Here is a 22,323-nt window from a genome sequence, read left to right on the forward strand (position 1 = left end):
TGATGATAGTTCCAGAGTTCTCTTCTGCATACTGAACCTTGTGTACGTCTCAGATTATTGAAATCTATTGATTTAAATAATAAAATTCTGTTTCCTCTATCTTTATTAAATTGAAAATAATTTTGAAAACTCATCATATGAATAGTGTCATGTGAGAAGAACTGTTTTATGATTCAAGTTTTATGATTTGAGTAAAACAGTTGCTTTAATGAAGAATTTTAAGGATTTATGGCCTACATACCTTGTGCTCAAGTAATTTTTACATTTACTCTTCAGGAAAGTTGCTCATTTGAGTTCTCAAGTCACAAATGCTGATTCCTGAACTATTCCATTTAGATACAAACTGCAAACTGTTGGTGATTATCTAGTTATAATATACAAATGCTTCTTTTACTTCCCAGAATCAGATAGTAATTCAGAATCAGATACAGAAGGATCAGAAGATGATGATGATGATGATAAAGACCAAGATGAATCAGATAGTGATACTGAAGGAGAGAAAACTTCAATGAAACTGAATAAAACAGCTTCCTCTGTCAAAAGCCCTTCCATCAGTCTCACAGCTCACTCAACACCTCGTAACCTCCACATAGCAAAAGCCCCAGGCTCTGCTCCTGCTGCCTTATGTTCTGAATCCCAGTCACCTGCTTTTCTTGGCACACCTTCTTCCACACTTACTTCAAGTCCACACTCTGGTACCTACACTTTATTTTTATTATTGTGAAGTAGAAATCAAACCATAACAAGAATTCTTATTTATACAGTGTTCTGGGGATGATCTCATTGGAATCAAGGGCTAGATTTTAGGTTGGCTGAGAAAGGTCAGTGTGTATTTTCAAAGGATATGACTCACTAGCATTTTTTTCTCTGTGCTTCCAATTTAAAAACCTGATTGATGGCAGCTCTTGAGTTTAAATACTCTCCTGTTTTTATGTTCAGTTTATACTTCTAGAATTTAGAATTTGACCGACAGTTGGATTTTTTTTTTTTTTTTTTTGGTAATTTACAAAAATGAACTCACTTTTTTTCTTAAGATACAATTGCATGTCTGCCCAACGCATAGCCAATGTCATTTGTATTAGTGAGTAGTAGTAGTATTTTATTAACATGCCATATCTTTTTTCCTATTTGATCTTTTATAAACTATTAGAGTCTTCTTTAAAAAGTTTTGCATTATTACTCTCAAATGAATCTCTATTCTCAATTCAATAACTAAGAAAATATAAGCATGTATTGTAAAATAATATATTGTTTTACATATGTCACTCTTTTCTTGAAAATTCCTAGTTTTGTTTTCATTTGCCATGAACCAATATGATATCCAACTTATTTAAGATGTATCCATTTGTATTGGTGAAGCTTGATCTTTGTCATGAAAAATTTTCTATATAATTATAATCCTATTCTTTGTACTTTAATTAAAGTGCTTTTGACTATGGATTTATATGGCTATAGAAGTTATATTATTTTTAAATGTGTGATCCAACTGTTGAAATTTTTCAACATCTTAAAACTCATATTTTCAAAGAAAACAACTGTACATAGTTTCCTGAAACCTCTATCTGCTATTTTCCTCCTACTTCTTTAGCAATTTCCATAATAACAAGATGAGAGGAAAGCTTTACCTTTTTACTTTCATCGTCTTTTCATTAGAGAGAAATAAATACTAGCTATTATGTCATACAGGCCAAAGGAAAAAAAACCCTCTACTTTATACAGTGTTTTTTTAAAAATAATCTAAAAATAGTGTACAAACTGTAGAAATACACTAAATAATTCAAGTCATTCAGACACATTATTTGAAGAAAAGTTTCAAAACTATCAAAAATTTTTCATATATATAAATTAATCTTTTATGTTAACTGGTTGAATTTTCTTGAAGGCACTTCCAAAAGGAGAAGAGTAACAGATGAACGTGAACTGCGTATTCCTTTGGAATATGGGTATGCAAAATAAGATTTATCTTTATGCTTTTGCCTCACATATTTATGCATGTTTTGATTTCTCATTCTCTACTATTACTAACAGAAGTGAATATACTGCATAGTATTTATTAAAGCAGAAGAGCAAAGCTGATATATCTGAGGTTGATATATCAGGAAACTAAAATTAAGCCTAACTGCTGGGTTTAGGTATGGTAGAGCTGGGATGGGATCATATGCACCCAGGTGGGAATGTGATTGAAAAAGTTGCAAGAGCAAATCATTTGGCAAAGAGCACAGACACAGTTAAGAGTGTCAGAAGTTGTTGTGAAGATTTAAAGGATGGTAAAGACCACTGTAGGTAAAACTGAAAGATTTGAGCAGAGTTTGGCTAAAATGGGTGAATAGGAACTGAGAATTTTCACACTGCAAGTTCGTGATCCCCAAAGAGCAGAGAGCCAAGTTTGCTCCATTTTTCTCATTTAAAGCTTTTCAAATATAAATTCAGTACACCCTGACACATTACTGAACATGTCCAAATACCCAAAGTCATGCCAGTGTGATTTCTTAAAATTTTAATATTTAATATTTGTAAACTGAATTTGATTAACTTTAGTTGAATTACTTAGTAAAAATCTCCATTATTTTAATAGTAAATGTATCTGAATTGTATGGCTGGCTGTTTATATTTTTCTTTGTATATTTTGTGTTGTATAAAGAGCATGTGTTCTTAAATTTTTTTAATTTTTATTTTTAAACGTTTTCTTAAAACTAAGTATGTTATAACCCTCATTTCTATTATGTGTAGCTGGCAGAGAGAGACAAGAATAAGAAACTTTGGAGGTCGCCTTCAAGGAGAAGTAGCATATTATGCTCCATGTGGAAAGAAACTTAGGCAGTACCCTGAAGTAATAAAGGTACATACTTTTCACCAAATAATACACATTTGGTGCCTATTAAGCTTGCTTATGGGAAAAAAGTACACTCCTTTCTCAAAGTTCTTTAACACAAAATATTCTCTCATGTGAGACTAATGAATGTGCTTAATCTAAATTGATCTCCTGTTAAATCCATAGCCATTTAATAGAGTATACAAAACCATAGTGTTCTGAAGATAGCTATACATCAAAGCTGGGTTGTAATTATTAAAACCTGAAGTGGAAAAATATGTGATTTTTTCAGTATCTCAGCAGAAATGGAATAATGGATATCTCAAGGGACAATTTCAGCTTCAGTGCAAAAATAAGAGTGGGTGACTTCTATGAAGCCAGAGATGGACCGCAGGTATCCACTTTTTAAAAAGTACAGTCTTTGAACCAAAAAGTAGTAACATAACCTAAATGAAGTAAATTTCACTACACTCTGGAACATTGCCTTTTGTTAGTTAATTCTTATAGCTATACATATAACTTTGTGGTAGACACTCAAAAGGCCTCAATATACTGTGTTTCAATAACGAGCTTTGACTTTTTTTTTTCAAATTTAAGTAAACTTTTTCTCGTTTGTTAATTCTGTCATTAATTTTGATAGTTTATACAGGTATAGAAGTATCTGCATGTTCATGAGAAATATAGGAAAACATTAGTTCCCTGAAAGGTAAACATTAAAAAAAATTTGAATAGGAAAAAATTGTTATAAAGTCAGTCTAAGACAGGATAGCTATGCCTTAGTTTTGGGGAGGAACTTATCCATTTTATTATGCCATACTACATGATCCATTGTCACAAGTGTGATAATTTTTTGATGGCATTAGGGGGAATTCCACAATAGTGGATGAATGAAATTTCTCCTTTATGCAGAAATTGAATTTTTAAATAATTATACACATTTATGAAAATATCACCACAGCTCTCTTTGAATTTAAGGGTTAAGTACATAACTTCACCAATCACCACAAAGAGCTTACCACTAAAACCTCATTTCCTGTGTTTCCTTTAATGATTTGCCTTTATTCCATACTTAGACTCAGCTACATGTGCTTATTATTCCCTCTATTTGCTCCATTGAAAGAAGTCCTAGTTGTGGAGTGAGGAGATCTAGATTCTTGTTAATCCATGAAATAGTTTTATGATTTCAAACAACAAAATCATGCCCTCTTTTACTTCAGTTTCTTTATCTGCAGAATAGAGACAATCATAATTTTTCTTCTGCCTCATAGAATGATGATGAAGTTAAAATGAAATCATATGGATGAAAATGTTTTAAAGGGTTAAAATGCTCAGCCAACTGAAGTTGGTATTTTCCTTCTTGATTGAACTTTTCTTTTTTCCCACTATAATGCCCAGAAAGATTTTCTTCTGGTGATTAATATTTTCTATTATGAATAGGCAAGTTTTTCCATACTATCTTACCCTTTATTTTGTAGTTATAGAAGTAGAAAATTACTTCCTAATTCTTCAAGAGATTCATTCATTTTGAGCGCTCAAAGATTAAGGGAGTTTTCCAAGATTACACAATCTTAACCAGGTAGAAACCTAACTGAACTCAAGATTTCTGACAAGTGATCTTTTACATTCATTGTGTAACCTATTTTCCATTGTCATCCACTACTTTTTATGAAAAAAGTTATGTCCACATCCACTTGTTTCTTTACTAGTAATTCTAAAATGCCAAAACAAATTCATCTGAGGTTTAACTTGTTTATAGAAATATATTCTAGGATTTTTCTTTTTTCAACTTAAAAATCTGTGTAACTTACCAGATTCTTAGAATTTTAGTGAACTACAGCATTATTTTATACACTTCATATATAGCAGAATAGTTTTTAAGTCACACACATTAGAAGGCAATAATGACTTTATTTAAAAATTCCCATTTTTTAATCTTTTCATTCATGTTAATATAACTTTATCTCATTTAAATATGCCAATGATATCTTTATATTTTTAAGTTAAATAGAATTTTATTCTAGAGAGGAAGGCTAATTGCTATCCAGTACATAAAGGACTTTAGTTTTGTATCAGTGGTAATTAGACTCAATCTATGAAGCCTTATTAGGCAGAGCAGAATGTTCTTTGACATCCATTCACTTTTTATTAAACATAATCAGTGTTTTCCAAAGCATATTGTCTTATTGAGGGGTCAGTTCCAGTCAAGGAAATATGATAAATTATTAGATTGAGACTACGTTAAGTTGCCAACATTTCAGCAGCCTGCTAAGGGAAAATATTAGCAATTTTGAGAATACTTCTCTCAACTTAAAAAATTTAAGTTGGCTTTATTTCAGGATACTTTTAGAGAACAACAATTAAAGGTAAGTAATCAAAATAAGTTTACTTCATTAGAGATGCGTGTAGTTAAAGAAACATACTTTTTTAGTGTATGATCAATATGTATAAGCATATGGTTAATTAGAAATGTATATAATTATATAGTAATTTTCTGTGAAAATGAATAAAGATTGCATATCTTTGTTAAAGTATCTTAATGTGCAATAATTTTGATTGGCTTAAATTTTGTAGAAGATATAAAATATAATTTGAGATACTGTTTTCAAATAGTGATGATCTGTATATGTTTATAATAGTTCAGCCTTTATACAAATTGTATAAATGGTCTGATGGTGTACGTAAATTGAAAAATAAAACTATGCATATTGAAAGACTAAAAGGAAATGTGTCAAAAATTTAATAATGGATGTAATGGTTGGTGGTACAGTGAATCTTATTTTACCTGTGGTCTTACATGTTTCATAATTCCTAAAATTTGCTTGTGTTGCATCTATAATGTGAAAAACAATTTCCTATTTAAAAATAATTACATCTACCCATATAATCCAAAAAAGCTAAGCATTCAGTTTTCCAAATACATGGAAATTTTACATAATGATTTTAAATGTTACTGCTACAGTTTTCCAAGCTACATATTTTTATTTTGGGTGTTTGATTACAAATGTAATGCTATATTTATAGATTCATCAGAATTCTTAATCACTCTCCTAATAAAATATTTGCATTGGAAAATATATTTCTTCCATCATATTTTTTCTGTTAAACTTACCAAAACCAAAAATCAACTGCAACAGCAGTTCTATAAGTTCTAATTTTGTTCAAGATATTTCAAAAACTTGTAGCAGTGGTACTCTATGTTTTGCAGATGAAATTTAGGAAATGATAATTTTTGTTAGACAATAATATCTGCAATAGAGGAGCAGAGTTATTTTATGTTAATTATTTTGACAAAGTATTTCTGAGCTTAAGACAATGATTATACATATATTTATTAACAGCAAACTTTTTTGAAAGTATTGATTCATTGTGTATAGTACAGTAAAACAAGAGGTCTGAGAGTTCATGGGGCTTCCCTGGTGGCTTAGGGGTAAAGAATCTGCCCACCAATGCAGGAGACATGGGTCCAATCCCTGGGTCAGGAAGATCCCCCGGAGAAGGAAATGGCAACCCACTCCAATATTCTTGCCTGAGAATCCCATGGACAGAGGAGCCTGGTGGGCTACATTTCATGGGGTTGCAAAAGGGTTGGATATTTAGTGACTAAACAGCAACACCATGAGAGTTCATATTTATTGAAATTTAGTAAACTCATCCTTAAATGACAATCTAACGATTACCTTTTTAAAATTAAAAAGAGAAGCCATTAATTAAATAAGAAAGGGTTGACACAAGAAATTGGAGTATGTGTGTGGGGGGTGCGGGGGGGTGGGGTTAATCTATCCATTATCAGTTTTGTTTATTTCAGTCTACAAATGTGGTGAGAGATTTGTAAAACTGGCTTACTTGTTAGTATCTACTGATCTTAGATACCAAACACTTCCTACCAGCTTCTATAAAAATCATGATTTTAAGGATGATAGATTTCATGAAATAAAATGAACCATACACTCTTTATAGTCACATGATACAATAGCCTGGCTACCTTCTTTATGAAATTGTTTTAACTATTTTAGCAAGTGAAACTCCTTCGAAAAGACAATACAGTAAATATATTTCTTGTAGACTTCTCCATCATATTCTAAGGATTGGTTGGACCTAATGTCTTATGATTGTTTTCATTTTATTTTGTTTTTGAGTGTCAGAATAAAAGACAGTAAGGTTGAGCTAGGCAGATTTTGGTAAATATAAAATAGGGTTTATTTACCTTAATACGATTGTTAGGTAAAGAGGTAAAAAATATTCACATTTTTGTTAGAAATGCAATCTACATTGCAAAGTATTTTTGTGAATTGTAGAAAACAAAACATTTAAGCATAAATATAACAGTTAATTTTTTAAACCAGGAAGTTCACCAGCAAAGGTCAATGAATGTCTACTGTATTCAGGCCAAAAAAGCAAAGAAAAGAAAATATGCAAAGAAGGATCAAGTTAAAAGTGACTTAGGAAAAACATGTTGCTTTCTCTATTTGAGATGTACTTTTTTAAGATTTTTTTAAAATGTGTTACTTCCTTGAGAAAAGAGAAATATCATTCATACTGAAAAGAGCCTTTTTCTTATTAAATAAATTAATATTTTGGCAGATGTTTAATGTTCCAGGCATTTTTTTCCCAAATAAATTTTCCCTAAATAGATTTTCCATAAAGAAAGTATGAACACATATCAGTACAGAAATGAACTTGAAGGCTTTGCTTTCAGGATAAAACTAATATACATAGAGAAACTGAAGAGTACAAAAGAAATAGAAGTTATGATCACTGGTTTAAAGAAGCTTATTGTCTGGGAAAGATAAAACACTAAACAAAATGTTCTTCAGCTATAGTCAGGGTTTTGTTGATAAGGAATAAGGGGAGACTTCACAATAAAGTGGGCAACATAGAGCCACGGGCCAGACTGCAATGTAGTTAATTTTTTCAAATGCTTTAGTTTAGTCGCTCAACCGTGTCCGACTTTGCAACCCTGTGGAATCTAGCACGCCAGGCCTCCCTGTCAATCACCAACTCCCAGAGTTTACCCAAACATGTCCATTGAGTCATTGATGCCATCCAACCATCTCTTCCTCTGTCATCCCCTTCTCCTCCCGCCTTCAATCTTTCCCAGCATCAGGGTCTTTACATATGAGTCAATTCTTAGCATTGGGTGGCCAAAGTATTGGGCTTTCAGCTTCAACATCAGTCCTTCCAATGAATATTCAGAACTGATTTCCTATAAAATGGACTGGTTGGATCTCCTAGCAGTATAAGGGACTCTCCAGAGTCTTCTCCAACACCACAGTTCAAAAGCATCAATTCTTCGGTGCTCAGCTTTCTTTATAGTCCAGCTCTCACATCCATACATGACTACTGGAAAAACCATAGTCTTGACTAGACGGACCTTTGTTGGCAAAGTAATGTCTCTGCTTTTTAATATGCTGTCTAGATTGGTCATAACTTTTCTTTCATGGATCAAGGGTCTTTTAATTTCATGGCTGCAGTCACCATCTGCAATGATTTTGGAGCCCAAGAAAAATAAAGTCTGCCACTGTTTCCATTGCTTACCCATCTATTTGCCATGAAGTGATGGGACCAGATGCCATGATCTTAGTTTTCTGAATGTTAAGTTTTAAGCCAACTTTTTCACTCTCTTCTTTCACTTTGATCAAAGACTCTTAAGTTCTTCTTTGCTTTCTGCCATAAGGGTTCTGCCATCTGCATGTCTGATGTTATTGATATTTCTCCCAGCAGTCTTGATTCCAGCTTGCGGTTCATCCAGCTCAGCATTTCTTATGATGTACTCTGCATAGAATTTAAATAAGCAGGGTGACAATATCCAGCCTTGACATACTCCTTTCCTAATGTGGAACCAGTCTGTTGTTCCATGTTCAGTTCTAACTGTTCCTTCCTGACCTGCATACAGATTTCTCAAGAGGCAGGTCAGGTGGTCTGGTATTCCCATTTCTTGAAGAATTTTCCACAGCTTGTGGTGATCTACAGAGTTAAAGGTTTTGGCTTAGTCCATGAAGCAGAAGTAGATGTTATTCTGGAACTCTCTTGCTTTTCCAGTGATCAAACGGATGTTGCCAATTTGATCTCTGGTTCCTCTGCCTTTTCTAAATTCAGCTTCAACATCTGGAAGTTCACAGTTCACATACTGTTGAAGCCTGTCTTGGACAGTTTTGAACATTACTTTGCTAGTGTGTGAAATCAGTGCAATTGTGCAGTAGTTTGAGCATTCTTTGGGATGTCCTTTCTTTGGGATTGGAATGAAAACTGACCTTTTCCAGTCCTGTGGCCACAGCTGAGTTTTCCAAATTTGCTGGCATATTGAGTGCTGCATTTTCACAGCATCATCTTTTAGGATTTGAAATAGCTCAATTGGAATTCCATCACCTCCACTAGCTTTGTTCTTAGTGATGCTTCTTAAGGCCCACTTGACTTCGCATTCCAGGATGTCTGGCTCTAGGTGAGTGATCACACCATTGTGATTATCTGGGTCATGAAGATCTCTTTTGCATAGTTCTTCTGTGTATTCTTGCCACCTCTTCTTAATATCTTCTGCTTCTCTTAGGGCCATACCATTTCTGTCCTTTATTGTGTCCATCTTCACATGAAATGTCCCCTTGGTATCTCTAACTTTCTTGAAGAGATCTCTAGTCTTCCCTATTCTGTTGTTTTCATCTATTTCTTTGTACTGATCACTGAGGAAGGCTTTCTTATCTCTCGTTGCTATTCTTTGGAGCTCTACATTCAAATTGGTATATCTTTCCTTTTCTCCTTCTCCTTTAGCTTCTCTTCTTTTCTCAGCTATTTGTAAGGCATCCTCAGACATCCATTTTGCCTTTTTTGCATTTCTTTTTCTTGGGGGATGGTCTTGATCCCTGCCTCCTGTTCAGTGTCACGGACCTCTGTCTATCATTCTTCAGGCACTCTGTCTATCAGATCTAATCCCTTGAATCTATTTGTCACTTCCACTGTATAATCATATGTGATTTGATTAAGTCATACCTGAATGATCTAGTGGTTTTCCCTACTTTCTTCAATTTAAGTCTGAATTTGGCAATAAGGAGTTCATGATCTGAGCCACAGTCAGCTCCCAGTCTTGTTTTTGGCTGCAAAGAATGTAATCAGTCTGATTTCAGTTTTGACCATCTGGTAGTCTTCTCTTATGTTGTTGGAAGAGGGTGTTTGCTATGACCAGTGTGTTTTCTTGACAAAACTCTATCACCCTTTGCCCTGCTTCATTCTGTATTCCCAGGCCAAATGTGCCTGTTACTCCAGGTATTTCTTGACTACCTACTTTGTCATTCCAGTCCCCTATAATGAAAAGGACATCTTTTGGCGGTGTTAGTTCTAGAAGGTCTTATTGATCTTCATAGAACCATTCACCTTCAGTTTCTTTACCATTACTGATCAGGGCATAGACTTGAATTACTATGATATTGAATAATTTGCCTTGGAAACGAACAGAGATTCTGTCGTTTTTGAGATTGCATCCAAGTACTGCATTTTGGACTCCTTTGTTGAGGGCTATGAGGGCTACTCCATTTCTTCTAAGGGATAGCTTCTAAGTAGCTAGATATCCACAGTAGTAGATATAATGGTCATCTAAGTTAAATTCACCCATTCCAGTCCATTTTAGTTCACTGCTTCCTAAAATGTCGATTTTCACTCTTGCCATCTCCTGTTTGACCACTTCCAATTTACCTTGATTCATGGATCTGACACTCCAGGTTCCTGTGCAATATTGCTCTTCACAGCATTGGACTTTGCTTCCATCACCAGTCACATCCACAACTGGGTGTTGTTTTTGCTTTTTCTCCTTCTCTTTATTCTTTCTGGAGTTAGTTCTCCACTGATCTCCAGTAGCATATTGGGCACCTCCCAACATGGGGAGTTCATCTTTCAGTGTCTTTTTCTTTTTTGCCTTTTCATGCTGTTCATGGAGTTCTCAAGGCAAGAATGCTAAAGTGGTTTGCCATTCCCTTCTCCAATAGACCATGTTTTGTCAGAACTCTCCACCGTGACCCATCTGTCTTGGGTGGCCCTACTCAGCATGGCTCATAGTTTGAGTTAGACAAGGCTGTGGTCCATGTGATCAGTTTGGTTAGTTTTCTGAGATTGTGATTTTCAGTCTGACTTCCCTCTGATGGTGAAGGATAAGAGGCTTAAGGAAGCTTCCTGATGGGAGAGACTGACTGAGTGGGAAATTGGGTCTTGTTCTGATGGGAAGGTCTATGCTCAGTAAATCTTTAATCCAATTTTCTGTTGATGGGCGGGGCTGTGTTCCCCCTGTTATTTACCTTGGGCCAGACCATGGCAAAGGTAATGAAGATAATGGTGACCTCCTTCAAAAGGTCCCATGCACCCACTGCTATACTCAGTGCCTCCAGCCCTGCAGCAGGCCACCTCCGACCCACTTAGTTTTCAAATAAGAACAAAAGATTGTGAGTCAACAACCAGGATTCTAATCAATTCTGCTGTTAACTGTCATACCTAGTATAACATAGCTGTGGGCATATATGGACACTGAGAACATGAGAGATCAGTACCAAAAAACTAAAAGTCTGGAAATTTATGTCACTAATCTACCAGGTAGGATTTTTGATGGCTAGGCAAGGGCCTATACTAGGAAGCCAACTGTATGAATCCAAGTGTAGAAAGGAGATATTTGACAGTCCTAAGTCTTTGAGGGTAACATACTATGAGTAACTGGAAAGCATAGTCAGCATTGTGGAAACAATTGTATCAAACCATGTCTTTCTCAACTGGTTTTAATCTGTGACACTCATCTCCATGCATAGATAACTGTTCTTACTCTTTAACATCTTTCAAGTGCTGTTCAGTATATGATATTAATAAACTTTGTTATTAAGATTAAGAATCCCTATGCTGTAAAGTTTATGGTATATAAATCTCTGACACCATAAAGTAGGCACAAATAGACATAATGCTAAACTGTAAATTAGTTGTATGGAAATCCAACAAAATTCTTATTTTTCTCTTGAAAATAACTTTAATGTTATTCTTAAACTAAGAAAAAAAAGTAATACATTAACTTTCTTTTGTTGAATAAGTTTTGGCTACTCAGTGAACTAAATCATACGCTTCAGATTCCTAACAATCCATTTCTTATTTTCTAAAATCCAGGGATGAAAAGACATTGTATGTAGTCCAATATATGCAACTCCCTTAGAAAGCATTTACTTTAGAAATGTCAAGGGCAAAAATATAAATGACAATGTCACTATATTGTCTAGTAAGCTTGGGCACCAGCATATTCTGTTTCTTTTTTGACACTAAGCTGAATAAAACATAAGTGTAAAATTGTACCTGGATAAAAACAGAAAAACAGATCAAACCCCTTTAAATCTTGGCTAAAAGTTGATTTTATTATTAATAAGGTACCTTAAAAACTGAATGCAGATTCCTTTAGAGACTCATTTATTAGTCTTTCTCTTCTACTTCCAAGTGTCACAAATGTCACTTTTATATTTTTCAATTTATGTGATGCTTACTGCCTTGGTACCTAAAAGCATAATAGAAAAATGAAAACCTGAACTAATCAAAAGCTTCCCATTGTGGTGAACATAAAAATGGTTTCATGGCTTCCTTCTTAGTGGTTTATGGTATGAAAATGGAGCTAGTACAACTCTTGTTTCTGTTGACTTCATTGAAATCTCAGCAAAAATAAATCCTTATTTTCCTCAGAATTAATTTGTGAAATTATTTTTACCTGGAAATTACTGAGAAGGGTTAGTATAGATTTTTTTTATATGGTGGTTTATGGTATGAAAATGGAGCTAGTACAATTCTTGTTTCTGTTGACTTCATTGAAATCTCAGCAAAAATAAATCCTTATTTTCCTCAGAATTAATTTGTGAAATTATTTTTACCTGGAAATTACTGAGAAGGGTTAGTATAGATATTTTTTATACATGGATTATATTCATTAATTTTTTTTTCTGACTCAGTTCTGCTTTGCCATAATCTTGGCTGTGCTTTAATGACTGAATATTGGGTTCAGTCATTTATCAAGTTTAATAACATCTTTGTAACATCAACTAAAAAAGTACATGTGGTAGTTAAGAGCACACGTTTTAGAGTGAGAGAATTGGGTTCAAATCATAGTTCGGTTCCTTGTTGCCTCCATACCTTAAGAAATTATTCAGGTGGGCTTGAATTCTCTCAGTTGTAAAGTAAATACAATAAAATCCACCATGTTAGATAATACTGTTGTGAAGATTAAAGAACATAATATAATCGAAATGCCTGGAACTAAGCACAGTGATTGAAATACGAGATGTAACCATCATCCATTATGGCAGCAGAAGTGGTACTTATATTTTTTGTACCTCTTGAGCGAGATATTCCTAGAATCCTTGCTCCAAGTTTAGGCATCATGGCATAAAATATAACTCAAGAGCTTTTGATTACCTTTGGTTGCAGAATTGCCCACAGCGGTTCAAGCTAAATTCCTAATTTGAGATTCTTTTTAAGAAAAAAAGGCACATTTAAAACATTTTCTCAAACTTTACACTAGAAGAGTTATTTCTTTAAAACGAAATAAGTGAATTATTTTAGGATTATTTTAAAAGGGTGCCTTTCTAATATCTGAACCTATTGTTTTGGACTATAAATAAGGTAAAATAGTGTTGTTTTTCAAGAGAAAATCAACTCATCACAAACAATAATATATTTGTTTTGAGTGACATACAAAGGATAATGAAAACCAGACTATGATGGTATCTACACACTGCACAGGATTATTCCTATAATACATTAGCATTATGCTGGTAAATGTGTTTCCATCAGCTGGCTTATAGTGGGAAATTTCAAATGTACCATTATCACACTTTGAAACAGTAGTTCCTTGATTTCAAATAATAGGCACTGTTCAAATATTAAATTGTCCTTTAATTGCCATAATTTTCTGAACAGTTTGTCTGTTTAAATCAATATCTAGATAAGGTCTACACATTGGGATTTTTTGGTACTTTTTTCTTCTTCTTGAAATTTATTTGTTGAATAAATTGTTGAAGTTTGTAGAATTTCCTAGACTGCATTTGCTGTGTAGTTAAACATTTACTTCTCACCCTTTTTTTCTTGTGAAGTTATAGCAATTAAGTGTAATATATATTTGATTTCCCTTTGTGAGAGGGCAAGACTAATTTATAGGTGATGAATTGAATCTCCATCAGGAGACTTATGTCTGTCTAGCTGTCTTTCTTTTTGGTGGTTGGCAACCATTCAACTTCAATACTTTGATTAATTCATCAAGTATTGCAAAATTCTGACATGTTAACTCTTAGATTCCTTCTTGGATGTATTAACTGTATTGTTTCTATAAAGAGACCTTTCATCTGTTGTTTGGATAGCTTAATGTTTGGTTTAACTGATAGTCCATGAGAAAAATCCATAGAGGTATCATCACACAACTAATATTTATAAATATCTGCCAACATTATAGTCACTATAGTTCAGAAATGGTGATTTTAAATATGTATCTATTTATATGTTCATACATATATATATATAAATCCCTGTATTTAAAGTTGAATTTATTGAATATAAAAAATGTGCCAAGTCCATGAATAATTCTAAACATAAATTTGTTTTAAAAAGTAAAATCCCTAAATGTTGTAATAGCTCTATAAACTTCAAAATATCTGCGAACTTTCCTAGAATTATTTGACATATTGACCACTTGTGTTTATTTTGCTTATAATATATTATTTCTATAAAATATTAATTAAAAGGGAATGCAGTGGTGTCTTTTGAAAGAAGAGGATGTCATTCCCCGTATCAGGGCAATGGAAGGTCGTAGAGGAAGACCACCAAATCCAGATAGACAGCGAGCAAGAGAGGAATCCAGGATGAGACGTCGGAAAGGTCGGCCTCCAAATGTTGGCAGCACTGAATTTCTAGATAACACAGATGCCAAATTGCTAAGAAAACTGCAAGCTCAGGGTAAGAAACATAATGTATTTGACATTGTAATAATCACATTAAAAAGTATATATATTTCTTATATTTTTGACTTATGAATGATTAACACTGCTCACAGTTTCTGAAAAGGAGATATTTTTGTTAGAATAAAACTAGGAAATTAAGAAGTCCCACTGGTAACTGGAGTTCTTTGATTTGGTAAGCTTCTTTGAAGAGCCATACTCATAAACACAACATACTGTGTGTTTAGAATTACAAAGGTGGATGATAAGCTTTGTGCTGTGTACTTAGTCACCCAGTCATGTCTGACTCTTTGTGACCCCACGGACTGTAGGCTCCTCTGTCCATGGGGATTCTCCAGGCAAGAATACTGGAGTGGGTAGCCTACCATTCTCCAGGTGATCTTCCTGATCTAGGGATTGCACTCCAATCTCCTACATTGCTTGCAGATTCTTTACCAGCTGAGCTACCAGGAAGTCCAAGCTTTTAAGGCTTGCACTGAAAAGGAATCTACTGGTACTTGGCACATGCCTTAAGGTTGTGCCAACCTTCTGGAAATTCTCATTTTAACAGCCCCCAGTTCCTTGAGGTGGTACTAGGAAATAACTCCAAGATATGTGGATCTGTGGAGTAAATTTTCAGTCAGAGAACTCCAATTACTGGTATGTAACCCCAGTCTTTGGGCTCTTCTATAGTGTGCACATATTACTTATATTTTCAAAATGCCCAAGTAGTAGTTTTAATTCAAAAATATTTATTTTAAGACCACCAGAAAGTATCGCTATCAAGCACAAAGTACTCATAATAACCTCAGATGTACTTATGAGTCAAAATTGTACATGAACTATTAACATTAACTTCCAAGGCTATGTCTGACACAGAAAAAGCTGACTAAAAGAAAATAATCCTGCTTTGAGTTTAAGTTACTAGTTACAACTGGGGAAGCCTCTTCTTGTGAAGACTATCTGAATGTACATCAGCATACATGTTGGTGCCTTATATTAACAAGCATATATATACACATATGTAAATGTAAAATACGGAGAAGGCAATGGCAACCCACTCCAGTACTCTGGCCTGGAAAATCCCATGGAGGGAGGAGCCTGGTAGGCTGCAGTCCATGGGGTTGCTAAGAGTCAGACACGACTGAGCAACTTCACTTTCACTTTTCACTTTCATGCATTGGAGAAGGAAATGGCAACCCACTCCAGTGTTCTTGCCTGGAGAACCCCAGGGACGGGGGAGCCTGGGGCTGCTGTCTATGGGGTCGCACAGAGTCGGACACTACTTAGCAGTAGCAGCAGCAGCAATGTAAAATAAAGGTTTGGTAATAAGAACTGACTTAAAAGACATATAGGATTTTACTTCTTATGGATTTTCTCTGAGGGAAAAGCATGACATTTGTTTATTGTAAACAGCAGCATAATATTGACTTCTTTGTAGCTCTTTTGTTTTTATTACAAAATAAATGTCTATGACAAAAACTCATAGAACAGAATGGCTTCTGTAAAAAATATTAATGAGTGGAATCATTATTAACAACTATTTCATTAGTCTATCCAGTAATATGTACGTACACTCCTACACACACATGTCTTCAAATACTCATATATGTACATATGCATATAAAATATGTTGTTTTACATATATTGGGCTTCCCTGGTGGTGTGGCAGTAAAGAATCCACCTGTACTGCAGGAGATGCAGGTTCAATTCCAGGGAAGATCCCCTGGAGAAGGAAATGGCAACCCACTCCAGTATTCTTGCCTCAGAAATCCCGTGGACAGAGGAGCCTGGTGGGCTACAGTCCATGGGGTCACAAAGAGTCAGACATGACTCATCGACTAAACAACAACAATTACATATAACAACAACAATTACATATATATCCTTTGTGATGTCTAAGATAAATGCTTATAGTGCATATACTATTCATCTTGTCTTTTTTCCAGTTAATTTATCTTGAACATCTTCCTGTATCAGCACTTAAAAATCAACCACATTCTTTTAATGGCTGAATAGTAAGTGATACTGTGTATGATTCTACCATACTTCATTTAGGTAGTCTTCTGATGACTGTTGTGGCTCTTTCCTGATCTTTGTGTCACAAACAATGCTGCAGTAAGTACACATTACACGTATCTTCACATCCTTCTAAAGGTGTGCCTATGTATAGTATAAAATTCTAGAGATAGAATCTCTGAATCAAAACATATGTTCATTTTTACTTGGGGTAAATAGACAAATATTATCTCCAAAGAGATTGCACTAATTCATACTTCTGCCAATGGCATGTAGGTTAACTGCCTGGTATTTAACTTAATGTTGTATAAGTTTTTATCTGCCATAGTATGTTCGTTAAATATTTTTCATGTTACTCTGCTTGGTTCCTTTTAAGACTTATCACCCCTGAAAAATTGCTGCTGCTGCTAAGTCACTTCGGTCTTGTCTGACTCTGTGAGACCCCACAGATGGCAGCCCACCAGGCTAAGTTAATATGTTAACTGATAGAGCCATACTTTTTTAAAATTAGTATTGTCAGTAAACCACTGTCTTTTCTGAAGAATGTGTAATACTGGGGAATGTGCATTACTTTTTGTGTGTAAAATAAGAAAGCTTGAAATTAACTGATACCCAAAGTATGGGCTCTTCATGTATGTTTTGCTTTTCTTATACAAGCAGCATTAATACTTAGTATCCAAAATGGCAACTTTATATTTGTAAAATTAACTAAATTTTTTCAGATTGGAAGTTAATTATTCAACTTTTACTCAGACGTTTTTTCTCCCTCAAGATTTCAAATTGGTTTGTATTCTGTTACATAGTTTTTCCCTTGTTGTATTATGTTGCATTTTGCAAATTCTTTTACATTTGACCTTATTGTGTACATATGTTCTTTCTTGCATGCATATAAATGTTAAATATTTCACAGTAAATAAATAATTATTAATATATACAAGTAAATGTAGTATAATATGCATGCTTTTTCCTTAGGAAGAAAGGAAAACAGCAATGAATCACTATCCCCCCTTTTATTTCTAAAAGGTTTCTACATCAGCAATTTGAGGGGGTTACCTGAAGGGATTCTGTATGATTCTGTTTCATACAAGGATTCAACTAGGCTAAACAACTGGACTTAATTTGAAGAAAGATTCAAAACAGTAAAAAAAAAAAAAAAAGTACAAACTTTGTACTTTTAAGCATTGTGAAATGAGAGGTCTAATTTCTCAGAGAATACATATAGGAATCTGACAAAATCTGAATGTAAAAAAGAAACTTCCAACCTGTCTGAATAAACCTGCTTCTTAATTGGTTGATACCGTTCATATCTCAAATTTTCTAAGATATCTAGTAACATCTGTCCATTTCATACATTATGGAATCTGAGATGCCCTAGTCTATACAAAGTCCTGTTATTTCAGATGTTCCACTAAGAAAGCAAAATGCTACCAATTTTTAGACACACTGTGATTTTAGACATGTTTAAAAATGCATCTTAGAATCAAAGAAATGTGGTATATGTAGAATAGCCATAATTCAAAGTGAAAATAAACTTTATTTCAAACTAAATTTTTCTTTGAAATTTACAGATTCTTCATCCATGAAAAATATTTTTCAAATTAATATTTCAAGTGTTCATTGCAATAGATAATATATTCAACAACCATAAACCAAATAAATGAGAAGATATTGGAAGCTGTTTATTCCACAGAGCCTGAGTGCATTTTATAGGTCTCTGACTCATTCTCCTTCCTCCACAGTGTCCCTAATCAACTTACTTTTTTTATTTTTTTAATATTCTTTTTTTCATATTTTCTCTAACTGTTCGTAATAAAAATTAAGCTGCATACATTTTAAATGATTAATCCAAATTGTATCTTCCTTGCTAAAATGAAAAAATATCAGTTGAGCCTTCTAGTGTTTTTAAAAATTACTGTGAACTTGTTTGGAGTTTGAAATTGACTGATACATTCATATACAAGAATACACCTATATAGGTGATAAAAATTTCCTTATTATAAGCCAAACTGCTATTAGCATCAATTTAGCTGAAAACAAAGCATCATACTTATGCCACATTTTCTAGAAAATATATTTTTTTAACCACTTGGCTTCCATGGAGGCTCAGATGGTAGAGTCCATCTGCAATGCAGGAGACCCAGGTTCGATCCCTGGATTGGGAAGATCCCCTGGAGAAGGAAATGGCAACCCACTCCAGTATTCTTGCCTGGGAAATCCCAGGGATGGAGAAGTCTGGCAGGCTACAGTCCATGGGCACAGAGCAGGACACAGCTGAGTAACTAACATGCTTTGCAACACACCTTTACATTTTATGGCAGATTTTGGTCTTTATAGCAGAGTTTAGTGAAAACTTTCAATTCTTAAATGTTAAAAAAAAATGTTTATCTGGATCTGTCATAGATGAAAGCAGTGTCCTTCATATGTATTATTATCAGAGTTTGCTAATTCTGTAGCCCAATTTATACATACATATTGATTTCCAAGAGTATTTCATGAACAGGAGACTCCTTTTTATGTGGCTCAGAAATTCTTGATGATGCTCAAAACTACTTAATATTAAAACTTATTAAAAGGTTAGAGGTATATCATGCAATTCATGGGGTCGCAAAGAGTTGGACACGACTGAGCAACTGAGCTGAACTGAACTGATGTGCTAGCATCAGCTTCTATCCTTCAAGTCTCCTGGATAAAATCAAACCCTCTTATATCTTGTCTCCTTTTTTAAGTGTTAATGATAGAGAATCAGCCATAGTAAGCAACTTCATCTTAGCTGTTACAAGGACACAGAGTTATGTTTCTTTCGAAAATCTCAAGATACTCAAATTTCTTTAAAGGTTCGATAAGTAGTAACATACTTCTAAACTTTAGAAGCAGTGACATGAACTCTGAAGTCAGAAAGCCCAGGGTATGTATCTCAAGGCTGCTGCGTAACTTGTGTGCCCCTCAGTGACCCTGGCATAGTGTTGACTGTCGTGTAGGGTTGTTATGAAGATTAAACAGAACAGTGTAAATTCAATACAGCAGTTCAGTAAATGGTAGACGTTATTAGTAGAGCTCAAGTAATTTAGATGTTACCTGATCATATTCATTATTGGTGAAGATAATATATAGGTTTCTTAAAATTAATCATCTGCTACAAGGTTGAAAACAATGTCTAATGTAGAGTGGTATTTTCTGAAATGATTTTATGAAAGACATTATGATCCACCACTTTTATAATTAGAAATATTCTGATCAAGTTTGCCACCAGAAGAAAGCATGACATTACACACCTTCTGTATTAGTTACCTCTTGCAACAGTAATGTGCGAAAGAACCATCGACAAAACCTCAGTGGAAAATGCAACCCTAAACATTAATTGTTTGTGCAGATAGAATCAGCTAGTGTTAAGTTAGGCAGTTAGACATCTCTGCTGATCCTGACTGGACTTTTTTTACATTTGTAGAATCAACTAGCTCCCAATCTCCAGCAGCCTAATCCAAATATGTCCTCACAATAAAGGGCAAGGCATAGGAGTAATGGTATAAAGAGTTCAAGTACACTTTCCGACTTACACTTGCATCACATTGCTAACATTTTATTGGCCCAAGCAGATCACATGGCTGAACTCAAAATCAAGGGCCAAGAAAAAATGTTCCTCACATGTCTTGGTGAGTGGAACCACAAAGCCACATTGCAAATGGCATAGACAGAGGAAGAGATGAAGAATTGGGACCATTAATTATGTAACTCTATCCCAGTTTCATACATTTGTCCTTAAAAAGTACGAGAACTAGGTTGTTCTGAGAAATCAACATTCTCTCTGTTTTAAGAGGTTTAGTCTTTTTCCTTCACTAGTGAAAGTATCAATAGATTCAGAAACTTTGCCATTTATATAGCTAGTTGAAATGCTTAGTTTGGGAGACTTTAGTCTATATTGGATTCTTTTTCTATATATTATTGTTAAGATTGAAGCTAAATCACTTTTTTACATATTAGCAGCTACTTTCCTACTCAGTGATGATTACACAAAATGTGAAAAAAAATGTTTGTATATTAGCCTCTGTGATGAGGATCAAGAGAAGCATCATTCTTATTCTATATATAGGGTTATATTGATGAAAAATTGGCAATTTCTAGGGGAAACAAATGTGACATTTCCTGCCATTTTCCTACTGAGTGTCTAATGTTATGTTTGGCAGTATTCTTAAAAATCATGTCCTTCACGATGATACCAGTTCCACAGTTATTGTTTTTAGGAGAGCACTTATGTTGTTACTAATTTGTTGTTATTAATTTGTTAATAACATTCCTTAAAATTTTGTGTTTTTCAGAAATAGCCAGGCAAGCAGCACAAATAAAGCTTTTGAGAAAACTGCAAAAGCAGGAACAGGCTCGGGTTGCCAAAGAAGCTAAAAAACAACAAGGTTCGTGATTTAAATGGTAGCACCAACTTGAAGAGTGAGTCTTGGGTAACTCACAAGAGGGACCTCTTCTTTTTTCTTTTTCTGACGCTATCTGTGCTTTGATTTTTCATCATAGCAATACTTGCTGCTGAGGAGAAGCGAAAGCAAAAAGAACAGATAAAGATTATGAAACAACAGGTATGTTTATTGATTGGAACTGATTTTTAAAACACAGGCATTGATTGAAGTCTATATGTATATTTCTGTATGTGTATTGGAGTTTCCAGGTGGCTCACTGGTAAAGAATTCACCTGCCTCAAAGATTTATGGTCTTTGCCTCCAGTACTTGTGGTACATCTCAAATGATTTTCTTATAATCGATACATGAGAGACAAGTTGGATACCTTAGTTGATTTTCCTATCAATGATTTGGATATGTCAGAATTCCTAATTAATCCAAATGCAGGTCCTTGCCGCTATAATTTGATTGCTGTTTCCAACCACTGTGGAGGAATGAGAGGAGCACACTATACTGCTTTTGCAAAAAATAAAGATGATGGGAAATGGTACTACTTTGATGACAGTAGTGTCTCAGCTGCGTCTGAAGACCAGATTGTGTCCAAAGCAGCATATGTACTCTTCTACCAGAGACAAGATACTATCAGTGGAACTGGCTCTTTCCCCCTTGACCGAGAAACTAAAGGTGCTTCAGTTGCCACAGGCATCCCATTAGAAAATGATAAAGATAGCAATGATAATGACAATGATATAGAAAACAAGAACTGTATGCACACTAACTAATGAAAGTCCTAGAGCCATAAAAGAGAGACTTTCCTGCTGGTGGTGTCTTTTGAAATGATGAAGTTACCCACCACATTAAACAAAAGTCCGAAATGGGGAGTTTCAGATCACTGAATATAAATCCTTTATCAGATTTTAACCTGTGAAGTACTTGAAGTGAAACATAATGAAAACTTTAACAGAAATTGTCTCTTAATACATTTACAGTCTTGTATTTACAAGCTAAATATATATAGGAAATCACAAATAAATCCCTTTTAAGTTTGAAAAAAAAAAAAAGAATTCACCTGCCAATGCAAGAGACACAAGTTTGATCCTTGAGTTGGGAAGATCCCCTGGAGAAGGAAATGGCATTATTTCCATTATTCTTGCTTGGAAAATC

General features: G+C 34.3%; 1 protein-coding gene across 9 annotated transcripts in view; it reads left to right on the forward strand.

Annotated features, from left to right (window-relative positions):
• Positions 1–22,323, forward strand: part of BAZ2B (bromodomain adjacent to zinc finger domain 2B) — a 407,867-nt gene that overhangs the window by 297,297 nt on the left and 88,247 nt on the right. For 7 of the 9 annotated variants that reach the window (XM_020880363.2, XM_020880366.2, XM_020880357.2 and 4 more), the window contains 7 exons: positions 402–695; positions 1,883–1,943; positions 2,731–2,839; positions 3,105–3,206; positions 14,545–14,755; positions 21,069–21,161; positions 21,277–21,338. In XM_020880363.2, coding sequence (XP_020736022.2) covers positions 402–695; positions 1,883–1,943; positions 2,731–2,839; positions 3,105–3,206; positions 14,545–14,755; positions 21,069–21,161; positions 21,277–21,338 — 932 coding nt within the window. The remainder of the gene's footprint in view (positions 1–401; positions 696–1,882; positions 1,944–2,730; positions 2,840–3,104; positions 3,207–14,544; positions 14,756–21,068; positions 21,162–21,276; positions 21,339–22,323) is intronic. The other 2 variants (XM_020880367.2, XM_020880369.2) reach the window with 1 other exon arrangement.

Source organism: Odocoileus virginianus, chromosome 13 (assembly GCF_023699985.2).
Source record: "Odocoileus virginianus isolate 20LAN1187 ecotype Illinois chromosome 13, Ovbor_1.2, whole genome shotgun sequence".
NCBI classification, from domain to species: Eukaryota; Metazoa; Chordata; class Mammalia; order Artiodactyla; family Cervidae; genus Odocoileus; species Odocoileus virginianus.